At 41.8% G+C, this 21,067-nt stretch overlaps 1 protein-coding gene across 1 annotated transcript; it reads right to left on the bottom strand.

Annotated features, from left to right (window-relative positions):
* Positions 1–1,526: 1,526 nt before the first annotated feature.
* plpp2b (phospholipid phosphatase 2b) lies at positions 1,527–19,939 on the bottom strand. Its single transcript, XM_069695092.1, has 7 exons — positions 19,693–19,939; positions 19,514–19,606; positions 8,083–8,234; positions 7,538–7,800; positions 7,267–7,324; positions 5,972–6,148; positions 1,527–4,831 (listed from the first exon to the last, which is right to left on the bottom strand). Exons 2-7 carry the CDS (start codon positions 19,572–19,574, stop codon positions 4,673–4,675), a joined length of 870 nt encoding a protein of 289 aa, XP_069551193.1. The 5' UTR covers positions 19,575–19,606; positions 19,693–19,939; the 3' UTR covers positions 1,527–4,672.
* Between the last annotated feature and the right edge of the window lie 1,128 nt (positions 19,940–21,067).

The following is a 21,067-nucleotide window of genomic DNA, read 5'->3' as shown; positions in this document are numbered from 1 at the left end:
GTCCAGTGTTTATTTCGTTATAAATATGTGTGTATATTTTTGTGGTTCGTGCCATTCTCTAGCCACACTGAGGCAGCAGAGGGAGCCTTGATTAACCCTTCCTGAATCTTCAGCATTTGGTATTAATTATTAAAAAAAAAAAAAAAAAAAAGAACATTTAATGCGCAAGAAAATCATGTAATAAATCTTGAAGTTGACAGTATGTCTCCAGAGGTAAAACTATAAATCTTCAAGCATGGATTGGTCAAACCATGTGCTCACATCAGCTTCAGCTTCATAATACACCCCAATCTGCCTCTGTGCCCTTGTGTTATTGATTAATCTGGTATTTTGTGTGACTCTTCATGGAATTTAAATATCAAAGCAAAGATCTCTAAACATCTTTATATAATAATGTAAATTAAGGATGGATGTCAGCTGACGATGATAATCGCAAAAGAAAGAATAAACAAACATAACTTCTATACATAACACGCAACTGATACTAATCCTAATCCTTCATATTTTAGTGATGATCCTTACAGTTGTCACCTTCTTTGATTTAAATCAAATAAACCTACTCGCTGCAAATTATTTTGAAAGTAAAGCTAGCTCTACTTCTTCCCTCACCATCATTACTTTGTTCCAACAAAACACTCACTAACACCAATTTCCATTTTCACACCAGTTAAGAAAATGTTGGTGCATTTTGTTATCCCTATATTATGAACAATTCTGGCAAAGACTATAAGTGATACATTTCACTCACATGACGCAAAAACATGTGTTTTGTGAACCATCCAAAGTAACACAGATACTATTTAAGGGAGGACATTTTACGTTGTTTTAAGGAGTAGGGAGTATGATTTAGTGGCATCTAGTGGTGAGGTTGCAGATTGCATCAAACCGAATTGCCTTGGTTTCTCTTTCCAAGTATGTAGGAAAATCTACGGGGGCTGTGAAACTCATGAAAAAGATGAAACATAATGACTTAAAAGTAAGAAGAGTTGTGTCTATGTTACCATTGAGTGAGCCTTTCATATCCACATAGGGAGCAGGTCCTCTTCCATGGATCCCGCTGTGTTTCTACAGGAGCCCAGAAGGGACAATCCAAACACAGACTCTGATGAAAATATTATTATGAATATCATATTTCCTTTATGCCAATAGATACCCTAAGTCCTACACACTGGACCTTTAAATATACATTTTTCAATGCTTTGAGCACCAACTAAATTCCTCTCACTTCTGTTGTACTAGGGTGGATGCATTTAATGAAAGATGAATATCTCCAAACCTGGGTGAATAAAACCAATGCTTTTGCTTCTATATTTTGGATAAAACGACCTGTTGTCAGGTTTCTGAGAGCAGATACTTTATCCCGGGATTGAAATTTACTATTTTGAAAGAACAATGTATAAAACCAATGGGGCCTTCTATACCTTGTTACTAAACTGCACTTCAAGTGGGGTGACTGTATGACGTAGGCTGACATTTTTTTCTAATCTGCCAATAATGCGATGCATCAATAACATAGCTCATGCATTTATTAGTGCAATAGTGTCTCTACCTGTGGACCAAAAAAGGTAAAGTCCTGCATTCTCAAAGTCATAATACAATGTATACGCCTCAAATCTTATTATCAAACATTTACAAAGCCTGGTGTAACTATCATAACATCAGTCACGTTAAACAGACACATTTCAACAAAACTATACATTTGAATGTGGATTATATCTTTATTTCAAATTCTCTAGTTTGGAGACTATAGAAAGGATCTATAGGCTACACAAAAGCAAACACAACATGAACCACAGCCACAAGTTGACATATAAACAAAAGTAGCGCCTCTAAGGCACAAAACAAGTAAAGCATAACAACACTTGGAGCCACATTATCAGCTGGGAACCTTGGTTTCCAAAAGGCTGGAGGGGAATCAAACACTATGATATTTCTACATCCTCATCCTCCTCATTTATGCCATTACACTGCATGTGTAACACACAGATGATTTAGATGCAAGACAGAGGGGAGAGGGCTCGCACAGCACTTTACTGCAACCAGTTCCAGCTGTTTCTTATTACAAATGTGTGTTTCAAATGTGTAGAAGTCCCTCAGGACCAAGGGTCACCATGGGATACCTCACACCCCACCTCCTGAAGTACCCCGCCTTTCTAGTCCCGGCTCAGCTTCGGGGCCTCACAATCACTACCAGGTGAGATTCTCTCCGTCTTCCTGTCTCCCCTTATCCCCCGGCCTATCAGGTTTGTGGTCTGTCTGATCTGCTGTCAGTCCTCCAGGGGTCTGCATGCTATAAAAGAACTGTACAGGAGACCCTGTGCACAAATTCTATCTATCAACATGGGAAGAGGAAACGGAACATGGGCCAATCTTTGAAGTGGGAGCGGAGCGGTGTTACTAGCTTCAAAAACACAGTTGGGTATGTAACTCTTTATCATTACAACAGGCCCGCCAAGGCATCTGGTTTATGTTAGGACCTGGAATTGGATCCATTTGTGTGGCAACTCCAACCGGCACCAGTCTAAGGAGGCAAAGGCCAAAGCAACCTGCACAGGTGAAATTAACTTACCTACACATGAAATAAAAACATAGCAAAATATATATTTACACACACACACACACACACACACACACACACACACACACACACACACACACACACACACACACACACACACACACACACACACACACACACACACACACACACACACACACACTTCACAAAACATGAAACATGTCTCAGCATTTAGTAGATACAGTATTTGTGGCTCATAGTGGCAAGCAGGGGTGATTGCACAAAAAACCTTAACACAGCTGGCATTTCCAACCTTGTAAAAGTACATAAAGAACTTTTTTGTATTTAAAATAAATTAAAACACCATTTTCAAAATGGCTGTCTCATCCTTCTTTGATTACCATTAGTAAAATAAAGCAACACGAAAAAACAGAAAAATAAAAGCAAGATAGGGGCCAAATTTCTTAATATTTCATTGGAAATAAAGTAGTGGTATGACACAACAAGTCCAGCAGAAATTAAAGTTACTTGCATCAATGGTTTCTACCTCTGCAGTCCGTTTCACACAGGGGGAATATCAATCATGCCTAAACAATTAAATGTGTATATTTTTAAAAAAGCGAAACAATTGTTGGAGGCGAGTCTGACCCAGTCCGGACATAAAGCTGGCCCTCCAGTTTTAGATTCAATATACACCACATCCTGACTTTAACTCAGTTTCAGGCTATGGCACTGGCCAGATGATTTAAGACGGACACTGTTGAATTACAAAATGACACTCAGTGAAAGGCTGCCAGTATAAACAAGCATTGGGATTTAATATCAACTGGTAGCCGGGTTAATCAAATGAATGAGTCACCAGGAGCAACAAACCTGTATAGTCACTTTAAAACAATTACTTTGTTTGTCATAGCAGACCTGTTTGTTTTGGCAGTTAAGAAATGTCACTGAATTTTCTTGCTTGACATGGTGGTTAAGATGATCTTCAACTCCTTTCAAAGCAGCTTTGGATTTCGCTTGTAAGACGTGTGACACAAACGGATGACATAATTTATGAAGAAAACTGAACTGTGCAACAATACAGCCACCTTAAGGTGCACTAAACAAAGCTAAACCACAAACTGTGTCTTCACCGACGTGGCGCCTAAACATTCTCACTTTTAAACCACAGCTGACAAATTTGGGTTCTATACACACACAAATTAAAAACATAGAAAAAAAAAGTAAAATCTGCATTACACGTTATATACTAAACAATAAAATAAAGAACTCCTTGAAAATTAAACATTTGTTAGTACTGCCGATCCCACTGTGAATAAACACCCAGATCTTCCCATCGCAGATAGATGATATTTTCTGGCTATTTGTTATCACTCCATATAGCTGAAATTCAACCACCGTTATAGAAAACATTATGAAAAACACAGCCTTAGCAAATTATATAGTCAAGTAACGAAAGTGGAATGTGTATTGAGCCAAAGAAGTGGTGGTGGTGGTGGCAGCATTAAAGAGAGTGAATATCAGACTTGCATTTGTCAGGTGGCAGGACAGGACTCATTGAGATGGCCATGTTCCTCTTTTTCTGCTGTATGTAACTTGTTTGCTAACATATTAGTCACAAGTATCTAATAAGGCAATAGTATATTTAAAGCTTTGTTGCTGTCTATCGCTTCATGCAGCTTTAAGCATATACGCTTTAACATCAATAACGATGTCTTAAAAACAATATGCTCCTCTCTCTTACAGGAGAAAAGGAGGTCATCTTGGCATCTTTGAGAGGGGGATCAGGCACCTGGTCATGGGATGCAGTCCCCTCAGTCAGTCCAGTGGAGCAGGTGGGCAGTGAGTGGTTGACACAAAGGGAGGGAGCTGGGGACTTGGAGGCTGAAAGCTGCAGACCCGATCCCCAGCTTTACTCCTTTCATACAGAAATACAAAGGGCTGATTGCAGAACTCACGAAGACACTAAAGTTGAACACAGTTCCAGGACAGGTGGCAGCCTGCAGAGTCGGGACTGCAGATGACCCAGGTTATTACTTGAACTAAACACTGTTGACTGCACAATCAAGGTTTAGGCCCCCCCGAGATTAGAACCTATCACACAGGTTTGGGGTCTGCAGGCTGCAGCCTTTGTTCCCAAGTGTCAGTCCCCTATCACACAGGGCCAGGATTGTGGCGGTAGTTGAAATGGTTGCCGTGCTCGGAGTCCGCAATCTGCAGGCTGGGTTTCCTCTCTGGCTCTTCGCTATCGGCTGTGTCTGCCCTTGTGCAACGTGGAGGACGCCTCTTAAAGAAATCTGACACAAAGCGCACCTGCAGAGCAGAGGGAAGGAGAGGGAGAGGAGAGGAAGGGAGGAAAAAGGAGAGCAGACAAGATTGTTGGTCACTTAGGAAATATTTGTCCCACAGAGATTGGAGTGTAAACATGTAAGGGATACAGAGGAGGTAAGGGCAGGGCTGGAAACTGTGATTACACGTGTCTGGAGAGGTCCGTGCACAGCTGCTAAATGACACTAACACTCACAAACTCACACACATCTGAGAGGAACACACAGAAAGCAGGCACAACCCCTGTAGGCCATAAAACACTATGCCCAGGAGGGTCTCTAATTGCGCATAGCACTGTGAAGGCCAAAGGCGCGGGCTCACATCCAAAATTAATCATACATGGACACACACGCACACACACACACACACGCACACACACACGCACACACACACACACACACACACACACACACACACACACACACACACACACACACACACACACACACACACACACACACACACACACACACACACACACACACACACACACACACACACACACAAACTCACACTCTACCACTCCAGAATTTCCACAAGGCAGTGCTGACAGTGGTTCAATCAAAACAGGGAAGTGGCCAAACAATAAAGAAGCCCAGCTGGATGAAGTGAGGAGAATGGACTTATTGCCTAAGAGCCTGCCAGCTGGGAGTGTGTGAGTTTCTATCAGGACACACTGTGCTGCTGTCACACTTCACTCTCCTCGTACTTCATGCCTATATGGGTTTTAACAGCAAAATTAAATAAAGCTGAAATATGGTTTCATCAGTGTTCAGATCTGAAGGGAGTAGTCACCGCCAACGGGGCTATTGTCCCACCCATATTTGCTCTTCCAAAAGTTAGAAACCGCTGTGGTGCGATTCAAAGTTAAGATGTCATCAGGTTTCAGGTAAAAGTTCTCTCATTTCTTCTCGAGAGCCTTAGCAAAAAGCTGATGATGTCAACACTATTTCCCGTCAAAGGTAATTTCCAGAAATTGCCTGTTCACTGTGTTTTGATTAACTTGATACGAGGTCATATGTTCCTGAGTATCAGTGGGTGGAAGCATTGACTGTCCTGTGAAGTATCATGTCAGTCATTACGTGTTGCAGTTTTTCCTTGAAGGACGTTGTCTTGGAGACTCACATTGAGTGCGGCAACAAGCGCTCCCTGCAGAAGCCCCACCAGCACATCGCTCCAGTGATGCTTGTAATCAGAGACTCGGGTGTAGCCCACGTACACCGCGAAGGCCACCAGGAAGAACTGGATGGTGGGCCGGAGAAGTCTGGCCCACTTAGCCACTAGTCTCGCCTGCACGTAAAGCTGTAGTCGGAAAGGGAGAAGAAGAAGAGTGCAGAAAAGATGCTGTCAGCAGTTTTTGACCCAAAGAGGGTTATCAGACAAAAGACAGTCAAGACAATGTAATTGGTGTCTGGGCTGTTGATTATTTACCCTAATAAGGAACAAATGTAATATGCTAACAAAGCAGTACAGTCGTGCAGCAGTCGAATTTCTGCCCTCTCAATATTTTCTTAAAGAGATACCTTACTGCACTATCAGGTGTCAAGGTTAGATCTTATCTGAGTCCAAACACCAAGAACAAAAAAAGCTTATTTTGCTTGCAGAATGAGTTTGTGTCTCTTGTTAAAAAAAAATATGGCTGGTGCACCTCATACTGGATCTAACTCTAAAAAGGTGTTAAGTACAGATCTAATTTATGTCCACCATGGACTGAAACACAGTTTTTCCTGTAAGGCAGCAGATGCCAAATAATTATGAATCTGGCGACAGTCCAAACTTCCCCGAGCTTCTGCTCGGCTGCTGTCGAATGTGCAAAAGTTGACATCACACTGCCGTCCCTCCTGCTGCACAGCCAAACTGCACTCTAAACTGTAGTACACTTTTTCAATGCGGCCCACAGGACACAGGCGGGATATCACAGCTTAACTCTGTTTGTTTACCAGCAAAACAGGGAGTGCTGACTGAACCACTGACAGGAAAGGACACTCGCTTTGAGATATTCTGATTGTAACTTTGAGCTGCAAAATGCTGCTTGGAATTTGCTGTCTTGCTCTGGTGCCCGGCTTTCAACAGAAAGAGATGAGGCCAAGCGTAATGTACTGGATAGGCCTGGAAGACACAACACAGCCCTTTATTGGCCTCTGTCATTGCTGGGAAAAAGACTGCAGAGGCCTCCAGATCATTTTACTCCCCATCCACATTCTTCCTCTGAACTCTCGCCTTGTCCTTTTATGTCCACAGGCAAAAATGGCCACTATGGGCCTTTTCTCCTTCTCAACAATTAGCCCTTGAGTACAGATCCAAAACCATTAGCATATTCTCAGATGAGCCTATCAGGGGACGATTATGTCTGATTCGCACTGAGATTTTTTGCTGTACACAGCGACTGATATTTACATTGCCTTGTGTGCTGTACTTACCGCGAGGAAGAGCATGCAGTACATGCCAAAAGAGGAGTGACCAGAGTAGAAGGACAATCTGGAGAAACACAAGACAGATCAAAAATAGCTGTATCACACAGAGTGTTGATAATGGTGGCATCTTGTAGCATCATTATAAGAAATTCCATTTCCCAAGTAACCCCTTCCTTCTCTAAACTTCCAGTGTGTTATAATAATCATCAACTCCATTGCTTATTTTTTCAAGTACGCACAATGGTACAAGTTGCACACAGATGCGTTTTCCTCCCACCTGGACTCCGTGACGTCCTGAGCCTTGCCAGTACAGTTGATCACCAGCGTGTGTCCCGTGCAGACTTTCGGGGAGCACACAGCAATGAAGTTAGGCCTCGGGCGGCCAATGGTAAACTTGGCGAGGTCAGTCAGCGACTGGCTGACAGTGGCTCCAAACAAAAAGGTGCCCACCACCTTGTAGAGTGCAGCTGCATACTGGTTGAAATCTGAATTCGAGTAAATCCTCTTGCTGTACACCAGATACGCCTCTCCGGAGGAGATCTGAGGAAAGAGAACAAAAAGTGAAAGGAGGTTTATTTCCCCGTTTTTTTTTTTTTTTGCTCCATTACAAGAAAATTACTTTTCCTGCTTAAACATCAACACTTTGCCAATTTCCTGAAAGGTATTTATTAATGGAGCAAACAGCACAGGATGTTATTAAATGACTAAAATCCTGTACACTTTCCATGATTTTCATTTTAACTTCAGCAAAATCTAAGTGAATTAATAGATAACAATAAATGAAACTTCCTGCGGGAGTGCAGTTAGACTGATAAAACTTACAATGATGACAGTGCAGGAGATGGTGACGGCTGCCAGCATGCCGTGGGTGATGGTGTCTGGTTGTAGCGGGTACATGATGCTCTCATCATCACAGTAAATCTCTCGTTGATATGGCTTGAACACAACGGTCATAATGATGAAGGGCAGTGCCGCTGGAGAGAAAAACAAACCAGAGGTTAGGTTAGACCATTCACTATATTTGGAAAAATTGTGCTCTTGGATCCCAGTTCTTCGACTTCAATATTTGAAAAAAAAAAAAAATGTTGTGGGATAAAATATTTGACTATTTTTCTGCAGGTTTGCAGACATTACATCACCTCCTAAGTTGGGAAGTGAAATGTTTCTCTAAGGATTGCTAAATTGTTTTCGCTCCCTCACTCTCTCTCTCTCTCCCTCTTTGGGCTCTAAAATCACTATGATGAAAACAACCTGCAAGAGGGGGAAAAAACATTTGGTAGTTAAATGCACAGCAAGGAATTACAAAAACAAACAGTGGAAAATAGTTTCTATACAGGCATATGTAAAATCACACATCACACACATACCCAAGAGTGTATAAATGCGCATGCGCGCACACACGCACGCACACACACTGCAGCACTCTTGAATGATGTGGTTGTGTACAAAAATAAGACCAAATATAGCTGCTTAAAGGCTCCTGAGAGCGCGAATGATGTCCTTAAAAAGTTCGGAAACGTCTATCCCAAAAGCACACACTCACCGTCTTCCTCTTTCTCTAACACACAGACAATAACAAATCTTTGAATTTGAAGACAGCTTTTAAAAGTTTGTATTTATGAACACACAGATACATTTTTCTATTTCTCTTCAAAATCCTGATTGAATTGGACGAGACTAAAATGAGTCTTAAGAATATGGATGTGTTCCAAATGACATACTTCCCTCAGTACACCAAGATGTAGTACTCTTACATGTTAGGACTCTTACTTGTGTGGTACTTAAATCTTGACAGAGAAGTGTTGTCTTAAACCACACAACTGCCAGCATACACCGGCTTTAATTTGTTTATTCAGAAATGAACGTGTTTTCGTGCCCTCTGTTTAACGCACACAATAAACACTCAGCAGCTTCTTCAGGCGTCTTAATTTCAAAACTCTATACGTCTGCGGTTCCTCCTTTTCTGCTACGTAGCCAAGATGGCAACCGTTGAGGGTGAAAAGTGTCCAGCATTTCACACTCAATTGTTGGACCGCTTTGAGTGCATCATCCAGGTACTTGTAGTGTGCCGCATGTTTCTTAACTTGTCAGTGTGGACCATAGATTGTACATAAAAGTGGATGTACCATCCAGGTCTGAAAAATGAGGTCGATGCGGAAGTACCTTTTGCTGCAATACCATCGAGTGCCGCTGGGTGGCGTCACTGTTGGTTGCCATTCAGTGTGAATGCACTTATGCACTCAAAATAGTGAGTATTAGTAAATAATAACACAATTTGGAGCACAGTTTTCATCTTTTTTAATACACCGAGACTGTGAATGGACAGCAAAGAAGTGGAAAAGTGGGGATTTATAGTCTTGGCCAATTAATCAGCAAACACATTCATAATTTTGGTCATCAAGTAAGAAAATGAAAGCTTTACTGGTTGTAGCTTTTTTCTCCATTACATGTCAGTGTAAATTCTTACTTCTATAGAAAGACACATTTGGGCTCAAGTATCCTGTGATGAGTATTTCTCTTTATTTCTCATGTTCATTATAGCAGTCAGAGTAAATGATTAACTGCTGAAATGTAATCATGAGTTGCTGCCCTAGTCAGGAATGTACTGTATCCTCCACCCTGATATCTACCAACACCATCCACAGCAGGCAGACAGACAGTCATGGGGCCACTATGGAAATGTCCGGCAGCTGCATATTAATTGCAAGAAAAACAGCCATGAAAGAGCACTGCAAAAATTTAAAAAAGCGCACTCATCAATAGTATTAGATTTCTGCGTAAATGAGAAGTGCACCCCTCCCATTCTTTGAAAACTTTCTTCAGCTGACATAATTCCAGGGGGACTTTCAGTGAGACTGACTTATGAGAGAGCGCAAAGACTGAGACTAAAAGAAAATATACAACTAGAAGGTGGATCAGGATTCAGCTGAGGTGAACGCTCTGCAACGCGTTTAATTTCACCTCTTTTGATGGATATGGAAGAACGATAAATGTATGAATACTGAGAAAAAAAGTTACAGCTTTTATGACACTAACATCTTGTTTTTAGGAAGGAAATCCTTAAAGTCAGACACCATTGTGATGGAAACTGTCAGCGTATTATGAAAGCCCTTCACATTCATAATAACCCACTAATTAACAAATGGAGTCAAAACACATTCCAGATAAACCTTCAAATTCTCAACAAACAGCCACAGACAGTGACAAACAATAGCGTGCGGTGTGAGTGTTGCCTCTCGCTGACACCACGTCTATCCAAGGTGACATGAGATGAGTACAGATATTGTTTAGTGACATGCCAACTGCACACATGTTCTTCTATATGCTCCATGAAGACAAAGAGTCTTGTTGCCTTGGTGAGGAAAGGCTGCAGCAAAATAGAAGCTTTGTGCGGAGAGCAGAATAAACAATAGTGCTCAATTGGATAAACACACGATTGCACATCGACTTCTGGTAACCCGACCTTGGAGGACAAACAAGGAAGGAAAAAACACGAGTAGAGATAGCACTTAACTTCAACATGGTGCACAAAGATCTTCTTACTGCGTTTAAATATGGGGAGAATCCCAACCTCCAACTTCGATACAAGATGTTTTAGTCTTATCAGCAAATGTTCTTACCAACACGGGTGAACGAACACACTGTTCTGACTCAGAGGAAGATTATTCACCAGTATTAAACCAGTTCTTTTGTGCCTTTAGCAAAGTAATAAAAGACTAGTTAGCCCCAATTCTTGTTATGGTAAGCTAAGGTAACTAGCTCATATCCTTACAGTCTATTTTAGTATTTTATTTACCTTTTAATCCTGCCTCTGGTTTCCTGAGTTCCACTGCTCTTGCTTTATTGAGTGTTTTATCTATAGCATAGTAATTTCTTGTTTTGTGCATGGGTGGGGTAAGGTAGGGTGTGTGTGTGTGTGTTTTTACAGTAAAGCACTTTGTGTCCGATTATATTTGTATGTAAAATGCCATGGTCTGATTGATTGAGGTGTAACATCATACGTAGAGAAAATAAAAGAGTAGTCTCAAGCGCACTTCCTTTACACCAACATGCTGTAACCATAATGTTTCAATTAATGTTGGTGCCAACAGGTATTTTCAGCAGCCCAAACCTGCTCACTGTGTGTATTCTACCTTTCTCTCTGCCTCCAAGCACCCATTTCTTTCCAAGCAGCAGCTGGATGACACCTGTCTCTTACACAGCGGATTCCCACCAACCATCACACGAGCACTGGAACTCCGTTTGCACATCTATCAGCCGAGTCAGGATGTGGTACACTGGGATTATAAAGTCCACATACTTTCCTCTTAGCAACACCGAAATCCTGTTTGTGACAACCGCAGGACGATATAGAGGCTCTTGTGTTTAACTAACATCCTGTCTCAGTCACCACAGGAGAGCACCCCGATATGGATTTACTGATGTGGTTTTTGGGTGGCAGCTTCTGCATCTGTATCCTACATCCTGCCTCCAGCTGGCAAGAACAGAGCAAACTGTCAAGAAACAACTGCTGCTTTTCTTCTCCTCCTCCGAGTCAGTGACAAACGGTTGGACTTAAATCAAACAGAGTCGTGCCAGAGAGAGCACCATTACACGAGTTATTATTGTAACTACGACTCCACTACGACATATTCTGCAAATGGCTGATGTTATTGGTTTGAAAATATCGAAACTCTGTTGAAAACATAAAGAAAAAAAGAGAGAAAGAGAATACCAGAAACTTCTAAATTGTCAACAGCCACCACGATACCAACTATTCTTTTTAGACTCTCACATATCCAGAAGAGAGTGACATTTACACAGCATGTCAAATAACTTAAATTGTAAGGGGTTGCATTGCCAGACATTAAGGCAAATGTTGTCTGTCTTTAGAGTTGAGGGCATGAATCCGTGTTTTTTTGCTGACATGAGATTTCCACCGGATGTATTATGTCAGCCAATACCAACTTCCAATGCAGTGTGTATAGTTTGCATGAAGCATAACATTAAATACAAACTAGAGAAGCAAACAAGACTAAACATAGACATTTGTTTGCCCACACTCAACCTCACATTATATTTCACCAAGTTTTAAGAGGTTTGTGTAAAACTGGCCTGTACAAAGTTGTGGAGAATGTTTATTTACTTATTACGGCATTGTAAATGTCACTTTAAAGCAGCCGAATGACACAATTATTTGTATCCTGGAGTCAGGAGGTATTGTTACTTCAAACTGTTTCATGAAGCACTTGGCAGAGCGGAGCCATTAATCGCAGCAAAGCAGGAGTAAAATAAAGGGAAAAGCTTCAAAGAGAAGTGCCAGCAGCTAATGAAATATAACAAGTTCACAAAAGGATAAATTGCATTAGCATGTCTATTATTAACATTATACTGCTGACTATTATGCATTTATCTGGTCAGACATATGCTAATGTTTTTCTAATGCTGACGAACTTCTCTTATGCAAACATGGATTTTACCAGCTTACCCCACAGTTTATGGACAGAGTGAAGTCCTTGCACCTGGCCTGAAATACCCCCTCCCTCCCCCCCCTCACCGCCTTGTAAAAACTTTTTATTTCTGTATTTGTGCATGAATCGCTAATTCAACGTGATATGAACTTGGATGAAAATGAAAAAAGGCCGAAATAAAAATGATGCAAAGAGTCTGGACTGCTGTCATGGTCAAAACGCGGTGAGGTGTGTGTACCGTGTACGCGAGTGTGTCTTCTTGAGCTGCTCCCCTGTGGATAATATCTGCAAGAAACAAACCAGCCAGTCTCTTGAAAAGCAGACACGCATACATAGCTTGCAGATAAAAATAGACCCATCCGCACACAAAATAGGCCTCAAGCACACCACGAGACAATCCCACAACCCAAATTGACATCGCTCCAGAGCTGCCTCCACTTAAAAAGCAAACAGTGTCTCCGACTCGGCTAAACTCAGACATCCAGGGCAGATTTTTCTGTCGAGAAAATCCAAAAGAACATATATATATATATATATATATACATATACATATGCATACATATGTGGAGGTAAAGATTCAGAGGATGGATGTACTTAGTTAGGATACAGGAGAACTTTCTCTCTTGACACTTGCTTCGATGGATTGAAGGAAAGAAAAGCTGCCAGTTTGGAATGTCGCCAGGAAGCTAATCTCCAGCTACCAGTCAGAAATCTCTCGCCTGAGCCCCTAATGGGAGCCTGTTGGAAGTTGGAGGATGCAGTCTTCCTGTCTCAGACTGAGGAAGTCCCACTTTAAAGGCTTTAGGTTCCCCTTTAAGGTTAAAACTTCTCATTTACCTGCCTGCTATTTAGCATTCATCCTGCAGTGGCACCTTCGTGTCTCCCCCTGCTTAAATGGGTATTAGTGCAACAGAAAGCTACATAAACAGTCAGAGACAATGAGAAGACAGTCTGAAGAATCAGTCAGAAGAGCATCATGGAAAGATTTTAGCATCAATTGAGCCGACAAACAAAGATTTCAGTGAGAGGAGAGATTTGCGCTCTTTCCTTCGAGCTCTCCACCGCTGCTGAATCACATACTCCATTCTGTTTTTGCCTCTTATTTAAAGTCATTCATTCCTCCCTCTGCAGCCTCCGTCTTTTCTATCCGTCACTCTCTCGATCGCAGCGTACTCCCACACACTTCTCCCTCTGTTGTAAATATAGAGGCCTCGACGGGTGATGCTTTATTTAGCTGGCAGATGTGCAATTATGCAGGACCATTCGGACCACAATCGCACTCTGGGGCTGAGATTCGAGGCCTGCGACATCCTCTCTCTGCCTCCCGCTGTCTAGATGTTCCTCTGTCTTTCTCTCCCGTTTCTTTCCCTCCACCGGCTTTGTCTTGCTCCGTTTTTCCACGAAAGAAAGGTCGGCAACTGCCGTAGACATCTGGAAGTCGCTCCAGTGGTTTGAGACGAGGTCACACCTACTCGCCCTGCTTTCTCTGACATAACTTGCTGCACCTGCAAAACCATGTGGATGAACAATCGTTTTCCTCAATTTGAAAAACATACAAGTCTGGGTTTTTATTGTGCCTACTTTAAAAGTGTGTAAAGCCTGTGTGTGTGTGTGTGTGTGTGTGTGTGTGTGTGTGTGTGTGTGTGTGTGTGTGTGTGTGTGTGTGTGTGTGTGTGTGTGTGTGTGTGTGTGTGTGTGTGTGTGTGTGTGTGTGTGTGTGTGTGTGTGTGTGTGTGTGTTCTCATGCCCAGAGGCTGCCCCTGCTTTCTCTAAAACTTTCCTTCAGGGTCAAGACCGGAACATTTGCTCCTCCATCTAATTTCTTCCACTCCCGTTTCCTGTCTTTTCAGCGTGAAGGTCACTCAGTGACTTTCTTCTTACGTATTTCTCTCTGTTTCCCATCCATCTTTTCCTCCTGGTGACAGCTCTTGTTTCATTTCACTGTTTCTCATTCTTTATTGATCGTCCGTGCCATTCTTTAGTCATTTACTCCATCTTCTCCCACTGTGGACAAGGACAGACGCAGGCATTTTTTTTTCTTTCAGTTGAAGTCAGTGTTTCCACTTTTTCTCTTTCCCTCTCCTTCTTTCTTTTGTTTCTTCCCTTCAATTCAAACATGTTTTGCACAGTGTATCAACACAGGCAATGTTACAGATCTTTTAAGAAAACAGCTTACAGTAACAAAACAACCAAACGCTCCCTCTTTCTGACTGTCTCACCCCAAGCTGGACTGACTAATGTGGAAGGTATGTGCTGAGCCTACAACCTCTGCCGGCGCTGGTCTCCGGAATTCTAATTCACATGAGGAACGCCCAACTTCACCAGTCACACCAAATCCTGCTGGTGCTGAGGCCCATTCTTTACTTTTAATCCCACTGTTTCAAAGCGTCCATCATTTACGCATGCTTAGCCTCAAGCAGAGCAGAAGGAGACAGGGTGGCAGGCGAGGCCGGTTTGTGTGGGTAGTGGGAGAGCATCTAAATCTGGGTTGGCGATCAAAGAGTCTGGGTTTGTAGTGGATCAAAGAAGTAGGCCACACAGGTTTAAACCTAAACCAGAAAGGTCTGCGGGAGGAGTTAAAAGTCAGTTTGATGTTTACAACTATAAGGAATGGGACCGACCTCCTCTAAGAGTTTACTAACTGTACTGCTGTGTTACTTCTTTTTTTTGTGTGTGCCAAATTCATAGTAATTTAACTACCATATATGTTTTATGCTTCTCTTATTGATTGACAAACGAGTGCTATACTTTTTTGTGCGTCATATTTATATTTGTTTGTTAGTGGATTAATGAAACTAACTAAATTAAATACATCAAATAGATTACTCTGTATACGAGGTATACTTTATGCAGATGACACAAGGTTGACTGTAGCTGTGATCGAACCAGTGATATTGTTAGTGATCATGTCTCTCCAAATTCAAACTACATTTCTCAAAGTTCTGTTCCCTGTCAAAAAGTATAAAGCGCTTATTCCTCCTTCTCATGCCTCATTTACTTTCTTTCTCATGTAATCAAGAGGACCTGCAGTGCTGGATCCATACTGGATCCATGTGCTGCTGGACAACAGCAAACACATGTTTTTAGAAGTGTAAAGTAATACATGGATGGTACAAGCTGTTAAGTTTTTCCTCAATAATACCTTTGAAACCAAAAATGATTCAAAAACTATTCTTTATAATTGTGCCTAAAATCTCCACCAAATTTCAAAATGTTCTCCCAGTACACAATTAAAGAAGTCAACTGTTAACGGGGTCACCTTTTGTGGAGTGTGCCTCAAATTTAAAACGTCAACTACCATGACAAATGATCTTTAGCTACGACCCCACGATCGCACTTGCAACTGTGCAATTACAGTAATGTGCCTGTTTGTTAAAAAGGGCTTCAGTTCCCATGACAGAGCTCTCCTGAGGAAAACCATTCCCATCAAGCATCTTCACTGCTTTTCCCTGAGAACTCAGAACAATCAGTCTTCCCAACAACAAAACCCAGAGAGGCCAAGCTCCCAGGAGACGCTCACTTCACCAACAAACTCTAACCAACAACCAGCGTGGGCACAGAGCAAGAATATGGGGATACTTGCATGTAATCAGTCTAAAAGGATGAAAAGTATGTAGTGAATCTGATAGTTTTCCTGCTGTGGGACTCTGGGAGGAAGAATGCGTGAGTCAATGACAAAGAAAAATATTGAGAACAATTTGATATTTAAGTGGTAAGAAGGAATCAGAAACCTGCCTTGTTCTTTTGGTGTGAACTGGAGGGGAAAAAAAGTGACATACCCAGAGTAAGTATCTCATATTATATATATCCAAAAAAAACTAAACTGATAAAATACTATAACTCAGTGTCATCTGTCTAGAAAAGTTGTGTCTCTGCAAAGTAAAAAGAACATTGGAGCTTGAGCTGCCACTTCTGCATACAGTAGTGTGTGTGTGTGTGTGTGTGTGTGTGTGTGTGTGTGTGTGTGTGTGTGTGTGTGTGTGTGTGTGTGTGTGTGTTTGTGTGTAATAGAAGATAATACACATTTATCAAAACAGGTTTATCACAACGCACGTAACAGCACAACAAAGACTACAGAAAAAACAAGAGTGCGAGAGCAAGTGTCGCACCATTGCCTTGCCTCAAGGCCATTTAGCTTCACACTACTTGGACTATGTAACGCATTACTCAACTACTCCCTGCTAATTGCCATTCATTTCTTCATTTCACCTACACCAGCACCGGCATCACACAGAAATGAGAGCTGTGACTCCTCCTCCAACTCTAAAACACAACCCCGTTACACCTGCAGCGCTGCAGGCACGGAGAGGTTAAAACCTGGCCTTTCCTCTCTGCTCCCTGAGCCAACACCCACCATGTATTTGTACTGAGTGTAGACTTACACAGACAGAGGAGGCAAAGGGGAGGGAGCGATACCACTGAAGAAAGAACGGAAGAAGAAGAAGAAGAGGTCAAGCGCTTACAATGAGCATCAAATTCAAAACCGAGGTTGATCTCTGAGCAGCTCAAATGTCCTTCATGACGGATCAGACAGATAATACAATAGACCTTTTGTTGGTAGGAATCAGTAAACTATCCCAATGACAGCCATAGTGCATCAGATTTTTCTTATTATATAAAAACAGAGGGAGGGACTTTCATTCATACGATACAAGCAGTTGTTAGTTTGACCTGGGTAGGGCAGGGTGTGAGCGACAACAGGACATGCCAAAGAAATGTATGCCTTATTGTATCTGCCGTTTTAATTTGGCCTTTGGATTTCCTGACAAAAGATTATTGAGGAGACGCAGACACAAGCAGGAAAGCTGGCGAGATAGTGATGAATATTTGAAGCCAGTAGGAAAAGTAAAGACATTGTTTCAGTTGAAGAGAAATAAGCAGAAAAGATGGAGATGATAAGAGGATAGTAGATTTGTGTGATTCTTTTGGTTTGCTAAGAAATGTAAACAGTCGCACACAAAACCCAACTCAGCACTCTGTTTCCATCTAGGCTAATGGTCAGCCTAATTACAAGCTCTGCCATGTTATTATTACATGGCTGGGGGAACCTCACATAAGCTTGGGGTTGACTTGACGATTATTTGGGTGAGTGACGTGGGTGGCATCGGGGAAGGGAGCGGCAGCAGGGTGGGATGCAGCCATCCGGACCCGACCAGCCAACCCAACCCAACCCAGACGTTAATCCCAGACTTGTGACGAGCGAAACGGTGAAGCTTATCAAATTCAGCAGTCTGTGGATGTTCCCACAGATGGAAAAAAAGAAAAGAAAAAAGAAATACCCCAGAGGTCTCTGAAAAGCCATCATCTTCATCCTCCGTCCAACCCCACCGCTATCACCAGCACAGACACAAGGGACGAGCACGCTGCCAAACACCAGACCTTCAAACAACACGTCTCCGTCATGGGCTTGTGGTATTAACACAGAAACCCAATGTCCCACCACATTGGTACATTCCACACACACACAGACATTATCACTGCGGCTGCATCTGAAAACTGCTGAGGTTGCTGGTGAGGAGTTCTTGTTTTTTTTTTTTGCGATATAAATGTTTTTATCAGAAGGTTATCATTATCTCTGAGGACCACAGGCATCATGTAAATAGTTATAGAGCATTCTGCTTATGTATTTTAGGTATTGGTTATTGAAATGATGCATTTATTGCTTGTTTTATAGATTTTTTTCAGAAATTCCCTTTTCATTTGACCTGTTTATAAATTAAAAGTATATGCTTTATTCATTCCTTCAATAATACTTCATTCTATTTATTTTTAAAATAATTAGTCATCTAATCTATTTATGTATTGTAAACCCTTTCTCTATGAAGTCCTGTTCAAATCAAATTATGGATTGCTTCATAACACCTGTAGTCCTCCATATATCATATACTAGTCAGTTCCATTCATTAGTGGCAAATGTTGACAACTATTGCCACAATGTGTGTGCTTCATTTTCCTACAAATCACCATTACTTCATCATCCAGGAGGGAGGAAGCAATGAACTAAGACACTGGTGATGTCCTCTAGCTACTGCAGGAGTGGAAAAGAAAAACAAGGCGATATTGTTCCTTGAAAAAAATGATTACTGCCTGAAGATAAACGCAAAACAGTGTAGCACAAGTGGAAGTCATGTGTCGTGAAATGCACTGTGGGAAGAGGGCACATTCTTGGTAGGATTCCTGGCAGACAAAATATCCAGAAAAAAAAAAAGAGGAACAAGCAGGGTACACACGCATATCAAATTTCCATAAACAAACATTCAGCTTCCTGAGGCTCCATAAACGTCCTGAAAACGTTTTTTTTTTTTTTGGTGAGGAGGCTTGAGCATGTGAGGAAGATAAGAGTGAAGTTTCCTCTTCTGTTTTGCCATGGTGCAGTATTTCACGTCACGTTTCAGCCTGGACAATATTCCAGCTCAGGATTTGCATAAATAAACGCAGTGACAGGCTGCTCTTTTAGGGCTGGACTCAAGTATGGAAATCCGGTGACTTCATTTGCCAATTAAAGTAAAACTGGGATAAAACAGCTCGTGTCCAGATAATCTTTCGCCTGATTAAAAACATTTTCACATCTTTTTTTTTTTTAACGTGCAAATAAACAAACTGTACAAAGTCTCCATTATTAAACTAATTCCAAAAGTTGCTGTCACGGTTGCAAAACATACAAACGCACTGGCAAGAAACTGCTGCCACCACAGACAAGACCCGCATACAAGCTGAGCAAAAAAAAAAAAAAAAAAAATGTGTAGATAAATAGGGGCAGATTATGATGACGTGTAGTTTAGTACTTGGTATCCATAACTTACCAACTAAAACGCACAGCACATCCATCAGCACGTACAGCTTCTTCTTCTTCAGATCCTTCATTTTCTTCCCGCTCCTTTACTTTAAATCAATTACTTGGGAGAGAGAGAGAATAACTACTTTTTGAGTCCATCGGCGTTCGCTGACTTTGAAAATAAAGAGTACAGGCTATGCAAATAACCTGGTAACCTGCACAACGAGTTCTTCCGGGATCCTCTTCTCTACCTGTACTGGCATTGACAACAGAGGTGTGTAAAAGTTTCTTAAAACGACAGCGTTTAAAAAAAAAAGTTGCTTCTGGCTAAACACTCGGCACCTCTGAAGTCCTGCGCCCCTTAGCCCACATTACTGCTTCGGGTACCGAACCAAGTCTAAAGAGATCCTCCAATTTCACAGCGCTGGAGGCGTCCGGAGAATCCAGCACAAACTCTTTTCTTCACACACACACACACAGGCATGTACACACACGCACACGCATGCACACACACGCACGCACCACTGGTCCCTCCTCCCAACTTCCTCGTCTGGCTCCTCTCTGGCTATCTGATCACCGCCAGGCTCGAAAACTTTTACAGGCGTGCAAAGATCAGGAGAGAAAACTTCTCTCAGCGGTTCGCTTGATTTTTCTCTCCGTTCCTTGCAAAACCAACTTTTTTGTTGTTGTTGTTGCGTCTGTTTAGTGGAGCGAGGACTCAAACAGTGTCAGGATCAGAGCAGGAGGAGGTGCCTGAATCATACACAAAGTGCAGTCAGGTCAAAAATGCTCCTGAAGAATAAGAATAATAATTAAAAAAAAAAAAAAAAAGGAAGTGTCTGTCTTTGCACTTGACATTATTACCTGAATTCATCTGGATTTAGTCAATATTGGATTTTAAAAGAACTTACGATAAGGTTGTGGCTTTAACCGAGGACTCTAAAATCAAAAGGGTGCCCTACTTGACCCTATCGTGCACTTACCCATGGAAGCCTCACACAAACTCACCGCTCAGTTCGCTTCATATCTTTCCACCATGTCCACTCATTTCTCACATGAGAGTGAGATTTATATTGAAGCTGACAATAAAACAAGGTCTAAACAAATTCGACTCTTTCATGTCATCAGGAGGTGGCTCCCAAGCAACTCCTAATGGGTGTTTTAAAACAATAATAATTTTTTTTTTTTTAATCACAATTTCAGTCCCAACAAAAAGGTGGAGGCTGTTATAAGCCCTGCTGGGACTGCAACAGCATTAGCATGACTCCAGGCCACAGTGTTGTTGTTTTACCCTGGGCAGTCAGGATCTTTCCTCACCAGCAGTCAATGCAGGGCCACCCCTGGCTGACTTGCAATCCAGCCATGTGGATAATACTTCGGAGTCATGAGTGTGTTCAACTCTGTTTGCATGACAAACACCATGTTTGCCCCCAAGTATATTAGTTCAGCACCCTCGAGTTAAGTAGATAATCTAGCAGGCACACGCTCTGCATTGCAGCTTTATTTGACTTTTGCACATTTGCAAACAATAGAATTAAACCAATTGAAATCAGACGGTGTCTGGCACTGTGCTGAAGTCAAT

The sequence above is a fragment of the Brachyistius frenatus genome, unplaced genomic scaffold, assembly GCF_029030835.1.
Source record: "Brachyistius frenatus isolate BFR_SWC_R1_liver_20210118 unplaced genomic scaffold, ASM2903083v1 Contig_18, whole genome shotgun sequence".
In the NCBI taxonomy this organism is placed as follows: domain Eukaryota; kingdom Metazoa; phylum Chordata; class Actinopteri; family Embiotocidae; genus Brachyistius; species Brachyistius frenatus.
This window is presented reverse-complemented; position numbering and strand designations above follow the sequence as displayed.